Source organism: Fistularia commersonii, chromosome 22 (genome assembly GCF_037954325.1).
Source record: "Fistularia commersonii isolate RoL2024-O1a breed Wild chromosome 22, RoL_Fcom_v1.0, whole genome shotgun sequence".
In the NCBI taxonomy this organism is placed as follows: Eukaryota; Metazoa; Chordata; class Actinopteri; order Syngnathiformes; family Fistulariidae; genus Fistularia; species Fistularia commersonii.
In genome coordinates this window covers 9,069,615-9,085,382 of record NC_141305.1, presented here as the reverse complement: position 1 = coordinate 9,085,382, position 15,768 = coordinate 9,069,615, and the positions used below count along the sequence as shown (strand labels likewise).

At 40.9% G+C, this 15,768-nt stretch overlaps 2 protein-coding genes across 3 annotated transcripts; one reads left to right on the top strand and one right to left on the bottom strand.

Annotated features, from left to right (window-relative positions):
* Nucleotides 1-3,827: 3,827 nt before the first annotated feature.
* prkab1b (protein kinase, AMP-activated, beta 1 non-catalytic subunit, b) lies at nt 3,828-11,813 on the top strand. The gene is made up of 8 exons (XM_086169413.1): nt 3,828-4,268; nt 4,488-4,632; nt 8,847-9,016; nt 9,103-9,196; nt 9,327-9,441; nt 10,819-10,952; nt 11,039-11,107; nt 11,634-11,813. Exons 2-8 carry the CDS (start codon nt 4,489-4,491, stop codon nt 11,709-11,711), a joined length of 804 nt encoding a protein of 267 aa, XP_086025539.1. The 5' UTR covers nt 3,828-4,268; nt 4,488; the 3' UTR covers nt 11,712-11,813.
* Nucleotides 11,814-11,938: 125 nt separating this feature from the next.
* pla2g1b (phospholipase A2, group IB (pancreas)) lies at nt 11,939-14,961 on the bottom strand. 2 transcript variants are annotated; one of them, XM_086169414.1, is made up of 5 exons: nt 14,808-14,961; nt 14,528-14,684; nt 13,787-13,914; nt 12,839-12,912; nt 11,939-12,672 (listed from the first exon to the last, which is right to left on the bottom strand). In XM_086169414.1, exons 1-5 carry the CDS (start codon nt 14,848-14,850, stop codon nt 12,583-12,585), a joined length of 492 nt encoding a protein of 163 aa, XP_086025540.1. In that variant the 5' UTR covers nt 14,851-14,961; the 3' UTR covers nt 11,939-12,582. The 2 variants fall into 2 exon arrangements, with proteins under 2 accessions (XP_086025540.1, XP_086025541.1); XM_086169415.1 differs by having other exon boundaries at nt 11,969-12,912; nt 14,808-14,911.
* Nucleotides 14,962-15,768: the final 807 nt, after the last annotated feature.

The following is a 15,768-nucleotide window of genomic DNA, read 5'->3' as shown; positions in this document are numbered from 1 at the left end:
AGCGTGCATTAGAATTTAGAGTTGTTGCTCTGAAACTGAGTCCTCAGAATAGCTAAGAACAGTTTTATCTGACAGTGTCATAAAATCTGAGTGGTGCTTTTCCCAGATGCCTTTGGACGAGACGCAGAGCATGCCCTGGTCGATCACATTAATTTATAACTTATTATTTATTATTATTATTTTGCCTGTTTTAGAAAGAAATCTAATGATGATTTTATGTACGTTGTACTTATTTGTCAATATGCAATTCCAAGACTTTGGGTCCGATTTTGGATGAGACATCGCTATACAATTTTAGATGTAAATCCACGTTAAGTAGGGTCAACTTCCAATGAAGAGGGAAAATGGAGATTCGCAACATGGCAGCGTTCAAGAGTGAATCCACCTGAGCGCTGGCGTGAGTCGTCTCGTCTGCTCCTGCTTGTGTTTTCTGTGATTTCAGCGCTTCATCACTGCCGATCCAGTAAGTCCCTGCGCCTGCTTCCCGCTCCCGATGTCAGAGGTTGGTTTCAGTGCTTCCCTTTGACTCTCTGCTTGTAAAAACCATGGGAGACGTTGCAGCCAGTCGTGAACACTGAGCCCTTTCTAGCAGCGGCGACACTTGGCACTTAAAGAATGAAGGCCCCCCAGAACGTTCCCTGAGGAACGACCACTGTCTCACAGTTTCTGCCTGCATGGCCCATCAATATTGTCCCATTGCTTTTCACTGGTGAATCATTTTGAAATGGGTTAAAAATTCTAACTTATCTCTTAATATCTTTCTTTGAAATTCAAGTCAGAAAAAGATACAGACTTTAATTGAAATAACACATATAGGAAAATTGTACTTGCAGTTTCTCCTACCATTCTGCTGGGATCAGTGACAACAAATTCAAGTCTGTCTGATTCCAGTTTGCTAAGGCAGATTCAGACTCCGAGCCAACAACAGCTGTAGCATCACCGATAAGGCCTGCAAGGCGCATCGAGCCAGCGCTTCCCGTCGTAAACATTTGGTGCAAATGTGAGTTATGGATAACAAGAACAGCAGTTGTGGGGTGAGAACTCCTAATGCAAAACAAGACGAAGAATCATTTCTTTGTCAAAATTTTGAGGACATGAAAATGACACCTGCCCAAGACACGTGTTTGAAGACGTTGCAGACATTGCAGCTGTCGTATCCCTGGGATTCATATCACCCGCTTTTCTCAAAACTTGATTTGATGGCTGTTTTAAACTGGAGGATCGTTGTCGGTGCTAGCGCAGCGGGGTCAGAGAGCTTCCCACTGATGGACTGTTTCTTCTGATACCAACAGAAAGGCAACATATCCAGGTTCCAGTATGTTTTTCCTCTCCACTGTGCATTTCTTGACCACTTGGAGTCGATGTGGTGGAGACACAGATGATAGGAGACTGACCGAGTTGGACCTCCCAGGGATGAGGATGAAACCTCCTCTGTTTTCATTAGCTCGGGTATTTTTGCAATAACTGGCAGAGTATGACCTAAACCAAAGCTTTTTTGGATTCGGTTGTTCTGTTCATTACATTGCAATAAACCTGAGAGAGTTCGCGTGATTGCAATTGCAGGCTGGTAGAGATGATTAAGCAAAGGTCATCAGTGTGAAGCATTTTATGAAGGTCTTGGATGAACTGGTTTACAAACCCACTCCGACGTAATGTGACTTTATGAAAACTCTTGCAATGTAACAATGGGTAACAATGACATCGACATGGCAGTGACTCTTGGCATTGTCGCATATTTTATCTGAATTAAATTTCATTGATGAAAAATGTTTATTATGGAAATTATGGTCAGCTACATATTGACACCTACATACAGGACTGTCTCAGAAAATTAGAATATTGTGATAAAGTTCTTTATCTTCTGTAATGCAATTAAAAACAAAAAATACTTTTCCATGATATTCTAATATTTTGAGATAGGATTTTTGAGTTTTCATAATATGTAAGCCATAATCAGCAATATTTGAAGTAAACTATTTCTGTATTTACAGATTTCACTCTGCAAATGGAATTTATATATAACTTCACTCTCTCTTTTAATTGCAAAAAAAAAAAAAAAAAAAAAACATTCAAAAGCTTCTGGCCTATTATTGTAGTTCATTTTATACATAACCTTTGAATTTGTTAAGCAAAAAAAAAAATATATTTTTAGTGAAGAAGTGGTAGTATTCAAATCTATATACTGCTTTTTATTTATTTTGGACACCAACCGACAAAAGCTCCCACAGAAATATGAGTGTGTGGACACAGGAACAGTGATGACTCTGTGTTTTTGTTTTGAGTGTCCATAACAGGTTTTTATAAAGGTGAACCGAATGTAACTGGATAGCGGTGAGAACACTGAGAAACACAAGCACGACACAAGAACGGAAGGGTTTAACACTACAAAAGAAAATAGCACGTGTGGCAGATTTCCATGAGGCAGATGTCATTTTGAAAAAGAAAGACAAAATCGAAACATTTTTTTTAGATATGGAAATCTTATTCACACTGTAGACTCCATGTCTGCTTGTTGCAATTGTTCAAAGCATAATATGCAGGAAAGCTGGCTCTACTTTTAAAACCCTCACTGCTGAGAGGAATATTTCCTAAACATTTGACTCAGCGAGATGTGAGAATACCATCAAATGTTTAATAAGGTCACCGCTTGGTCTTTTCAGCCCCTACGGGTTTTGGCCGAGGATCCTTTTATCCATCAGTTGTCTTACGAAGAGCTCTCCAGAGCTATAAACATGCTTACAGTTGCAGAGTGTATGTGTATGTGTGTGTGTGTGTAATAATTGCATCCTCACTGTGATCTATTCATGTTCAACATCTGTCTTGGTTATTTCTGTGCAAACTTCTAGTTCTCCGACTGGCACATCCACCATGTATTTATTTTTTATTTTTTTGTTTTCTTTTGCTCAAGGGGTTTGTTGTGCAAAAGAGAACATAAAAATGACATCATGAAACAGCACATTTTGACAGGATTTTTGAAATGCATACTTTAAAATTAGATGTATTTAATCACTTGACGTTTTTAAAAAAAAAGTTATAAAAGTCAACCATAAATGCTGAACAACTTCAGGTAAGCGTTTTTTTTTTTTTTTTTTGTTTTTATATCACCAAATTTTATTCATTTTAAGGACACCGTATTTCTCGCTTCGTAACGACCAGCTTATATTTGCGATCGGAATATCAATGTCACATGAGCAAATGCATGATTGGGTTATGATTAGCTTGTTTTTTTTTTTTGTTTTGTTTTTTTTACACACCGGTAGACATGTTTTTTTTTTATTGAACATAAATAGTACAAATAAATATACATATGTACAAATAAACATGGCAAGGTAGAACTGAATGTCAATGAAACAAACAGGGATGAGGAAGCAAAGGACATAAGGACATTCGTTCTGTATGTAATCAGAAGTAAATAGTGTTAAATTTGGGGTAAATTTTTGCATTCCGTTTTTGTGAATGAAGAACTTGGCCAGGCCTAAAATAACATTGACACATAGTTCATCTCTTTTGTTGCTTAAAAGTAAAACAAATGTTATGTCATCTCTTGAGAAGGAAACCGGTGACGATGGAAAATTATCTTTAACCCATTTTTGAGTTTTAGCCCAAAAGCCCTGTACTTTTTCCGCATGAGAAAAATATATGGTCAGTAGTTTCAACGTTTTCTTCACAAAATGTACGAATATTATCTTCAAAATTAAAGCGTTCCCTCAATAATTAACTTCAGATAAGCGTGTGGAGTAAAAGTACGTGCGCTTTTCTTGTTCTCCATTCCCACTTCCCTTTGTCTTCCGACGATTTCATCCCTCCTCCTTTTTTCCACGCGTGTCCGCGCCGTGGTGCATTGTGGGACAAGGGGTTCCCGGTTCGATCTCGCCCACGGTGTCTTACCAACCCACATCCGCCCGTGGCGAGACGTGAACGGGCTCCAACGGTTGAAGAAAAACAAACGATTGGATCGATCGACGTGATCGTTTTGAACGGATTCGCCCTTTAACGCGTCAAACCTCCAGGCGGTTGGAGGCGGAAGAAGTGTGAAAGTGTGTTTTTTTTTTTTCCTTTTTCCACGAGTTGTACTAAAGTTCATGTAAAACACGGACGCTTGCATATGAAACGGAGATCTAAAGGTCGGTACGTTTGACGGGTTTTCTTCAAATCGAAGGAAAGAAGAAGAAAACACTTCAGAAAAAAAGACGGAAACGGATCAAGATCGCCTGACTTTTTCCACCCTGCGCTTTCACACACCGATGATCCGAGACTTTAAAATTTAGGTGGGTGTCGTGTTTTATTATAACCGCATGATGTGTTTGTCAACTTCCTACTGTTTGTTTGCGTGTCTTTGAATGCAGCACAGTTCTGTTTGGTTTTCCTCTGCGTGGAAAACCAGGATCCCTCAAGGCCCCTCTGGTGGTCAGTCCCGGTATAACTGAAGGGTTTTTTTAGGGGATCCATGGACGTGCACTGATCGTGCATGTGTTCCATCCCTTCAGAATGGGGAACAGCAACAGCGACAGGGCCGGCGGGGGTCAGGGTGAAAGGTCATACCGGGATGGACAGCAAGGTGGGAAGGAGGCCCATGCCAACATCCTGCTGGACAGCACCGAAGACGCCGACATTTTGCTGAGGGATCCAAAGGTAGGGCATATTCACGCGTGTCGTGCATGTGAAAGTGCACTGCTTTCTTCAAGCACTCACTGTCATTTTTTTCCTGTAACTTTTTTAAGAGGTATAGCTTTTTTTTTTTTTTTTTTTTTTTTTTTTAAGCCTTAAAATCTCAAAGAAACCATTTTTTCTTCTCGAAAACTAAACAAAAATTATACGATTGCACTTTTGATCGACACAAATTGAACCGTGGATCGGATTTCCGTGGTGGCAAAAATGATTCGAACGAAGATGGCCATTGACCCGCTGCAAAAATTGACGTGCGACAAAAAATTAGAGATTGCAAAAAAAAATTGTTTCAATTTTAAATTTTTAGCAGGGTAATGACCCACTGTTTACAGTGGGTCTGGTGAACGTGCCAAAATTATTCAATTTTTCCATAACAATTACAAGACCAGACTCTGTCAAAAAACTGTTGTGTAGCTCCAAATAATTCCTGTATCCAAATAATTACTTCTAAAAAACGACACACTGATAATATGACCGTGAAATAAGCCCAGATAAATATAACACACTATAAAACAGAACTGTTATAACTTTCCCGGACACTTTTGAGTACAGCTGTTACACGTAAAGTGAAATATCTTGAATTTGTATTTATTATTTTGTTTGCTGTTTTTATTGTAAATGCAATGTTAGGTCTCTTCAACTGTCATTGGGGATAAAGTTAAGACCTGCTCTTCATCAAGTTATCCAACAAAAACACTCAGGAAATAAGACAATATCTACAGCTTTACATTCATAGATTCAGTAATATGAACTGAATGTTCTATGCTGGGCATTTGACTTCAATGATGAGGGATGCTTTTGTTCCTTAAAATGCGAGGGGAGAGGAAGCTGCCACATAGTGCAGGTGTGTCCTCAGCTGAACTCTCATCCCTACTTGGGTGATGATGCACAAAAGAAACATGAGACGGAGCCGTCACAATGGAAAAGTAGTCATTTATCATTTAACGCATTTCAGCCACGTTTTCCTGTCTGAACAGGAACCAAGCGGCTAATGTTTTGGGTATGTTCAACCAGAAGGGATATAATAATCTTATACGCTTCTGGAATAAATCAGAGTAGAAGACGTTGAAGTCAGTTACACAGATAGCAATAAAGAAAACCAAATTATTAAGAAGAATACGAATTTTGAAAGTAGGTGAATTAAGATTTTTCACAAAAGCTACCCATACACATAGAAAATGAATAGATCGGGTTGTGCAAACCATGCAGAACCGCACACACACACACACACACACACACACACACACACACACCAACTACAGGTTCCAATACATCCACTACTGGTCTATAAACTTCTTGCTATATCGAGATCTCTGTAGAAAAATGGAAGTCACCCTCGGTGAATTGTTTCCCTGGCATTTATTAGTTTATTACTTTCTGCGTCATGTCTCAGGCTCTGGAACCAGCTGCTCTGTTGCAGCAATCATAGAATGATGTTTGAATATACCAAGAGTTGATAAAGAGACAATCGAGATTCATGTATCAACAGTAACATTGGCTGACAAAACGACCGTTCAGCCATGATAAACAGCCCACAAGTATGAAATGTCACACTGAAATGAATCAGATAAGAGCTACAGAGAAAAGAGATGCAGTGGTCAGTAACAGACATGCAACGGTACCGCCATTATTTGATATGTCTCGAAATAACGGCACCGAGACGGTGGTGTCTCGTCTTTGTAAAAATATCCGTTGCCTCACATCACACTCCTCCTTGCCTCCTCTCTTATCTACTATTTTTTGACGATGGTACTATGTAAAATAATGAATGATTTACAATTTTTCTTTATTACAAAAATTCCTTATTTTCAAAATTCCATGTAAAAGTCAGACCAGGGATATGGAACAGAGTGACAAAGACAGAAGTCTAAAGTTCAACTAACAAATTAACCAAAAAATAAGTTTAAAAATATACAAGTAAGATAAGATAAGATAAACTTTATTGATGGGTGAAGGGGGGGGGAGCAGAACATTCAGCAAAGGTGTGTGGGGGTCGAACCGAGCATTCTTGGTTCGATTCCCGCCTCCTAGTGTGTTTAAGTGTTGTTTGATCAAGATACTGAACCCCTAACTGCTCCTAGGCAGCCGACTGCTCATGGTTCATCCATGATGGGTTAATTGCAGAGAGCAAATTTCCCCACACAGGATTAATAAATGATAAATTATTTTCAGTCCTATTGACGAAAAGGTTTAGCTCCGCAGCACATTCAGGGCCGCCTCTGGCTCCAGGTGGGGTTTTCCCACAGCCTGTCCTCTTCCTCTCCTCCCTATAAATCTCCCCTGTTTTGCTCTGCTCCATCTTGGACTCAACTTTCTCCTTATAGTTGAGTTTTGCCTCTTTCCGTTTTGTTGTTATTGAAACAACTGACCTCTCTTGACAGGACTATGTTGTCCTCACAGAATTTGATGTTGTCTGTTATGCAACCGGAGAGGCCCTCAATGTCGTCACCGAAGTCTTTTACAAAAAGACTCCAGTCGGTGACATCGAAGCACTTTTGTAACGTCTCCTCTGTGGTTCGGACCAGATCTTCTCAGACCTGGTGCTGGCCGCCTACGCTTCACCATCGCTGTGTAGGCGGTGTCCAGGAGTACCGGGTTATGGTCCGAGTTGCCCAAAGGGGGAAGAGGGGAAGAGTTGTATGCATCCCTCACGTTGACATACAGGAGGTCCAGTGTTTTATTCCTTCTCGTTGCACAGTCTACATATTGGGTGAAGGTGGAGAGAGCGGGAGCGAGGGGGACCTGGTTGAAGTCCCTGCTGACCAGCTGGAGTGGCGCGTCTGCAGGTCCGCGATCGCCCAGTGGATGACGTCACTGGCGCCGGCTTACCCGCAGACAGAGGAACAGACAGTAAAAGAGCACCAGGATGGAGTGTGAAAACTCACGCGGGAGGCAGTAGGGGCGAAGTTCTACCGCCATGAACTCCACATTAGGGGTGCACACAGAGACCTTCACGTTGATATGACCAGGTTCGCACAATTACTTGTTAACATAGACGGCAAGCGGCCTCTTCTCTTCTTGCCGCTCTGCCTCCCCTGGTCCACACGGTTCAGCGTGAAGCCGGATCGATACTGCCGTATGTTCACCTGTCGCCAGGTCTCTGTGAACCACAGCATGCTACATCCCCTGTAGACATGCTGGCTGTCGACGAGGGCTGCCAGTTCGTCAGATTTGCTGGCAAGCGACCTCACATTCCGCATGATGACTGCGGGCAGGAAGGGTTTGCATCGCCTGTCTCTCTAGATCCACTCTTTCACCATCACGCCGGCTTTTCTCCCCCAACAGGTGCTCCGCCATAGCTCCTCTGGGATGCGTTGGAGAAGTTCTTCCTGGGTGTATTTTATCATTTTTCTTAGTTTTGGTAGGGGGAACACTGTGGTAAACAACTCCGTGCACCAGAGAAACAGTATATAGTCCCACCCGCAAGAGAAGAGTGGATAGGTAAATACACTGCTCAAAAAAATAAAGGAAACACTTAAAAAACACATCCTAGATCTAAATGAATGAAATATTCTTATGAAATACTTTGCTCTTTACACAGTTGAATGTGCTGACAACAAAATCACACAAAAATGATCAATGGAAATCAAATGTATTAACCCATGGAGGTCTGGATTAGGAATCACACTCAAAATTAAAGTGTAAAAACAAACTCCAGGCTCATCCAACTTTGATGTAGTGTCCTTAAAACAAGTCAAAATGAATCTGTGTTGCTTCCTGAGTGGACACTATGATTTCACAGAAGTGTGATTGACTTGGAGTTACATTGTGTTGTTCAAGTGTTCCCTTTATTTTTTTGAGCAGTATAGATAAGTCAAGAAAGTAAAGAGATAGAGGTAAAGATAGTAGGCGCTGCTGCGACAGGCTGCCGTCTTCCACCGTCATCTTGGAAAAAGGGAATAAAGACCTAAAATTCTCATCAAAGGCAGATAAATATTAAATTACAAGCTGCAAAAAATAAGACATTTCTGAAATTGAGAATGAAAGTGGGTTAGACATCTGAAACCTGTGTTTTTTGGTAATGTTTGATCCTACTGGCCAATGGAAGTATTGCATGTGAACTGAGTGCGTGGGTTCCTTCAGTCTGGGGCCCTACGCTGTCCTGACCCCGGCCTTGGGTGGGAGCCTCTGAAACTCCCATTGCGATGGCACCAACACATTGCTATAATGCTCTCCAGGCTCCGCAGGAAGAGCAGGAATTTCTGGCCTGGCAGCAGGATCTGGAGAGTGACAGCAAGTTTCCAACGCAGGCCAGACCCACTGTGTTCAGATGGTCCGGGGGCGCCAAAGAGGTCTTTGTGTCTGGTTCTTTCAACAACTGGGCCACCAAGATCCCCCTCAACAGAAGGTAGTCTCTGCTGTGCCACTAAACAAATTGCATGCCCGGTGCCAAATTGTACGTAAAAGATCCCATTTGTTTCCTCTGAAATTCAGTAAAAACAACTTTGTGGCAATCATGGACCTACCTGAGGGGGAGCACCAGTACAAGTTCTGCGTAGATGGGCAATGGCTCTTGGATCCAACAGGGGTGAGAGGAGTTCAATGGTTATGATTTGTCTTCTTCTATAATGTGCCTTCAATTTATTCCTGTTTCTCCTGGCTCTTGTTTATTCCTATTTTCCTGTTTCTTCCTTTTATCCCATCAATCGTCCCATCAGGCGGTGATGACGTCAAAAACCGGAACAATTAATAATGTGATCCAAGTGAAGAGGACAGACTTTGAAGTTTTCGATGCCCTCAGGCTTGACTCGCAGGAATCTGCCGACATCTCGGGTATTAATCCCCTCTCTTGACTTTATTTTAAATTTGAATATACACTCAATGGCCAAAAGTTTTCGCTCACCCATAAAAATAATCGGAATCAGGTGTTTCAATCACTTCCATGGCCACAGGTGTATAAAATCAAGCACCAAAGCATGCAGACTGTTTTTACAAGCATTTGGAGCGCAGTGAATTCCACCGTGGAACTGTGATAGGATGCCACCTGTGCAAAGAATCCAGTTGTGAAAGTTCCTCGCTCCTAAATATTCCACAGTCAACTGTCAGCTGTATTATAAGAACATGGAAGTGTTTGGGAACGACAGCAACTCAGCCACGAAGTGGTCGGCCTCATAAACTGACGGAGCGGGGAACGCGGATGCTGAGGCGTACAGTGCAAAGAGGTTACCAACTTTCTGCAGAGTCAGTAGCTACAGACCTTCAAACTTCACGTGGCCTTCAGATTAGCTCAAGGAGAGAGAGCAGAGAGCTTCATAGAATGGGTTTCCATGGCCGAGCAGCTGCATCCAAGCCACACATCACCAAGTGCAATGCAGTCGGACGCAGTGGTGTAAAGCACGCCGCTACTGGACTTTGGAGCAGTGGAGACGCACTCTCCGGAGTAATGAATCGCGCTTCTACATCTGGCAATCTGATGGACGAGTCTGGGTTTAGCGGTTGCCAGGACGACGGTACTTGTCTGACTGCATTGTGCCAAGTGTGAAGTTTGGTGGAGGGGGGATTGTGGTGCGGGGTTGTTTTTCAGGAGCCGGGCTCGGCCCCTTAGTTCCAGTGAAAAGAATTCTGAAAGCTTCAGTATACCAAGACATTTGTGGGAACAGTTTGGAGCTGGCCACTTCCTTTCCCAACATGACTGTGCACCAGTGCACAAAGCATGGTCCATAAAGTCATGGATGACAAGAGTCTGCTGTGGATGAACTTGACTGGCCTGCACAGAGTCTTTCAAGATGAATAGAACACCTTCAGGATGAATTTGAGCAAAGATTGAGAGCCAGGTCTTCTCGTCCTATATCGGTGTGTGACCTCACAAATGCGCTTCTGGAAGACTGGTCAAAAATTCCTTTAAACACACTCCTGAACCTTTTGGATGGCCGTCCCAGAAGAGTTGACGCTGTTATAGCTGCAAAGGGTGGATTGACATGTTATTAAACCTTTGGATTGGGAATGGGATGTCACTTAAGTTCATATGCGAGTCAAGGCAGCGGAGTGAATACTTTTGGCCATATAGTGTATGACTGCGTTTGTTTTCCTATAAATGTCTGTCCATCCTCTCTTCCATTTTCCATATCAGGGTGATTAAATCGAGGATCTCTGAGATGCAAATGACACAGTTGCTGCTTCTATTATTTTTTTTATCGTTTTTTTTCACAGACTTATCAAGTTCTCCCCCTGGCCCCTACCAGCAAGACCCATATGTCCTCAAGTCAGAAGACAAGATTCAACATCCACCCATCTTACCTCCACACCTGCTGCAGGTGTTACTCAACAAGGACACAGGGATTTCTGTAAGACGGGATCTCTAAGCTGCGACATAAGCACGTTTTAAGACTTTGCGCCGTTCATGCAGTTACTGTCTTTTCTTTTCGATTAGTGTGACCCGACACTCCTCCCAGAGCCTAACCATGTGATGCTCAATCACCTGTACGCCCTCTCCATCAAGGTAACAAACACCCACATGGCATCTCTTAGACCCTCCTGTTTCTATCACACTCTCGTTTTCTATCCCTCTGTCCTTTCTTAGTCCTTCTCTTTCTGCCTCAACTGGTCGAAACAGAGGGCCGCCCGCTTTGAGCTTGGATCGGTCCAGGGTTTCTCCCCAGTAAAGGGCAGTTTTTCCCTCATCACTTTCAACCAAGTGCTTCCTCATGGGGGAAATTTGAATTTCTGGTATCATTTTAAGGAGTGTGTTCCAGACCTGCTTTCCATGTAAACTGTCATGAGATACATGTGATTCTGTGCCATTTAAATATAACTATCATCCCATGTCATAATATTTGCTTAGGCAACGTCTAATGCAGATGAAATTTAAAAAAAAAGTCCATACAGTTCTTCCTCTCATGCAGCGTAGGAACACAGTTATCGACCAAGTTTTTGCTAATTAGATATCGATAAAATACTTTTCACTGCTTGGTTCAAATCCTTACACATACTGTACATTAAGTGCTGTGCTTTACATTGTGTTGCAGGATGGTGTGATGGTTCTCAGTGCCACACACAGATACAAAAAGAAGTATGTGACCACTCTTCTCTACAAGCCAATTTAATCCATAATTCCTGGATCTCGTCTCTGTTCTTTGAAATGTGTATTTTTGATATTTCTTCTGTGTTTCTTAAATTCAGAATAAATGTCACATATTAATGTCAAAGACTCTTCTGCTTTTCTTCTCTCTCTAAAAGTCTAAAATTGATGACACCATACAGACTGTAAAAAAATACAAACACAATCAGCAAGCTGTATAAATAGGAAAAGGTTGGATTTTGAGGGCATTGACGTACCGTATATATTTTCAGGAAAGAGGTTGGATATTTTGAAATTCATAGATTTTGTTGACACAACCTCCAAATTTGTTAGACTATGTATCAAATCTACAAAAAAATGTCATAAATAAAGGAAACTCTGTCATAGGTTTCTTCCGAACAGTTCTAATACCCGCCCCTCGATGGGGGTTCTGGCCTGAAATCACCAGATGCTATTTAATTATTTCCAAATCTTATAGAAAAGTATTTTTTTGATTTTGTTGCTCTGCTGCAGCCATAACTCACCCAACTGCTGTGTGTGTGTTCGGAGTTTTAATTTTCCATGATTTGCATCTTTAATCTCACAAATTTACCACACTGATCTCTAAAATACATTCTTTCCACCATTGTTCCTGTATACACCTTTTTTTTTATTTGTATTTACTTCTCTATATATTGCAGGCATTTCCTGTATTACTGTAGGTCAGAAGAATTTGCTGCCCAGTTCAACTGTTGATGAGAACAAGTCATCCTTTATTTCTTTTATCCCAGTAGTCTTTAACCAGGAAGTTGAGCAATCTGTGATGGAGGTCAGGGGAAAAACATGATGCTGCAATGCAGAGCTGAACCGTTATTTGTCCCACGATCCATGCTAGTATTTATAAAGGTGAATCCTGCTCAATTTTCCTTCCCAAATCCCCCAAAACAATGCCCAACGAGCAAAAGCCTACATTCTGATGTATGAATAAGTACAGACAAATATAGAAAAAAAAAGTCACATGAGGCAACATCTGCGACACAAACATGATAGCATAAATCCAGATAGCAACTTTATTCCTTTTTCCATGTCGAAGTGCTTCTCTGTTGCTTTTGGTGACACGTCTCAGTTGACACAGTGGACTTTGGGATCCAGGTTCTTGTTCGCTGGGTTAAATGTGGCCTGAGCAAAGCAGTGAGCCGCCACCCTGTCACACTCACACACGGCCGCCTGGCACTTGTCATTGGAGGCTGCAGAGAAACACAGCCAAGATATGAAATGAGTCCACCGGTGTTGAATGAAGGAATATTCCGCTTTCTCTTCCAATCGGGAGATGCTCCGCAATTCATACAGGCTCTTTTTGTATTTCATTTCCTGTTAGGAATCAAACTCTGGCCCACAATGTTTGATTTCAATACTCTGCTGCTGCATGAATACTATCTGCAGTATCAAAGTTCCACACAAAGGTGAGAAGGCAGTAAGAAACAGAAATATTTGTATTATATTTACCGGTAATAATTTACAGAAAGACTCCATTTTAATGCCATTTATATTAACTTATTTGGTGATTTACTGTTTTTTTTTCTCCTTTTGTAATCAAAAAGTTCATACCTTCATACTACAGGGCTGATAAAGATAATGTAAGGACAGAAAACAGGGACTTGAGTGTATTTTCCTCAACAAATCCTCTCGGTCTCCCATCACCCATCATTCCCAAAGGAATGTTTTCTTACTGTGTATATATTTATCCCATTTAAATTTTCAAGCATATTTTGACATTTAATTATTTAAAATTTTACTTTTCTCTTCTTTCTTGTTTTTCTCATTTCTAAACAGAGCGCTGTTATTCCAAGAGAAAAATCCTCTGCACATTATCATTAAAGTGATTCTGATTCTGATTTATTGATTTCATATTAAAATAGTACAGCTACAACCATCTCTGATTTGTTTTGATATGGTAATACCACATGCTGGCTCTATACATTTTCAACTACCAAATTATCAATGTTGGATAAATGCAACTTTAACATCAAGAAGTGGAATATATAAGATCCAAATCAATAAAGTCTACCATTGAGAGTCAAAGTGAGTTGAAAACAGGTGGCAAACACATCAAGGTCTCACCTGAGCAGGTCACCTCCTGATTGGAGCAGGTAAATTCGTAGACCAGAACGTAGGGGAGTTGTGAAATTGATGTGCAGCCGGGTGTCTTTCTGCTTCTTTCATAGCATTTATCATGAGCATAACAGCACCTGAGTGCACAAAAGAAGTAGCACAACTCTATAATATAATCATATGATGATACCACAGTATCATGAATTAATATCAATAATTAATAACATAATATATAATATAATTCATAATACGACACAATATTAAGGATGTTTCAACACGTGATATGGCGAAAAAGGTCAATTGTGACAATCAGATGTGGAGTCATGAAATATTTATACGCAGCATGATATATGACATCGTCTCGTGCTCTTCTGGTCCAGAATGGCTTAAATCACTGGTCTATCAGTATTTTAAAAAGATATGATGCCTCTTTTTAATTTTTAATATCCTAATTTTCTGGAATTTCCCCCACAAATTATTTGGTAACATATAGCTGTTATGAAGTGATTCATTATGATTTTTAAGGTGACAAATTGCTATTTTACCAATACAATTTTCCCCTGCTATTTCGAGGAAGCAAAACAGACTGATAAAAAATGACCAGACAATAATCGCTGCCTACAAGTTCACACAGTGAATTATATTTTTTCCTGTAAAAACTCCTTAACACTAAATATGACTAAATATGATGTTTGACAATTACCAGTATATCGATGGGTCCTACATTAAAAATAAAGGGTGTTCTCTTACTTGTCCACTTCATCCACAGGTGTTCCTATTCCTCCAAAGCCGCACCAGCAGCCATAGTCGTTGTAGTTCAGAGGGTTGACGCCCGGCTGAGTGCACTGGATCATCTTCCCGAATTGCCACAAGGCCCTGGGCAGCAGTGCACCACTTACCACATAAGCTATTTGGGACAAGCGAACCAGTCAATAAAGAGGAAGACGTGGAAATCCATATTCCCCACAAGAAATGCATTTATCGAACCGACCGACGGTACCTTTTATGTTAAGAAAAAAAGATCTCTTACCACTTAGAAGGAGAAGCAGCAGCGGAGGACTTGTCAGATTCATGGCTGCACGGAGAGAAGCAGTCTAATTCAGCAGAGCTTTCTCTTATAAAGGCCCCAAGGGGAGAAAAAAGAGGAGATAAGAGGAAACATGTGGGTGTTGCTCTCAGAGTGGCTGGATATTTGAGTTTTAAGAACTACGTTCGTCTCAATGTTCATTTTAATGCCTTGAATTTACACTTGGGAATACCGCCAAAGAAAGCATATAAGTCTGTGGATGCAGACAGTAGTATTGGCATTCCTGTCACAGTTACATCGTAATGGTGTTCAAATATTTAAACAGTGAGACCGAAAGTTTGCGTCTCGTTCCGCTCGTTTAATTAAGTCTCTCTCCGGTAAATAAGACTCATTCCTGCTGTCGAGCAGTGAAATGTCACAGCAGATCAGCTGTTCATTTTTGAACAAAGCCTTATTTGTTTTTACCGTGGATGTGATATCATTCTCAACTCTTGATCCACTGACTTTTTGCTGCTGGTTGCCAATGTAATGTTTTAGATTCCTGCACTGCTTCCTCATGTGCTAAGCAGCAGTTTGCTTTCCCATTTCTTAGTCAATATTTTGTAGGTGTGTTACGTTTTTTCCGTTCCCTGTGTACTATGTTGTGACATTTCCTTGTAATTAAAACAAGTTTCCTACACTCAGCTGTGTAAATAGCAAACACTTGCCAGAGTTCCCACGTCTCTCAACATTGCAATACTGCCAATAATCTTTCTTAACAAAAGAAGTCATATTTAACATAATTTCACTAAATAAATAACCATTTACATCTCACATGACATGTTTGTACATGTAAATTAAAGTGTTTTTAATTTTTTCACTGACAGTGACTCCACACAAACTCCATTCACATATGAGCTTTACATAATGTCTTACATCATGTGTGCAGTAAACCTGCCTGACAGATGGCAGAGAAAACGGCCAG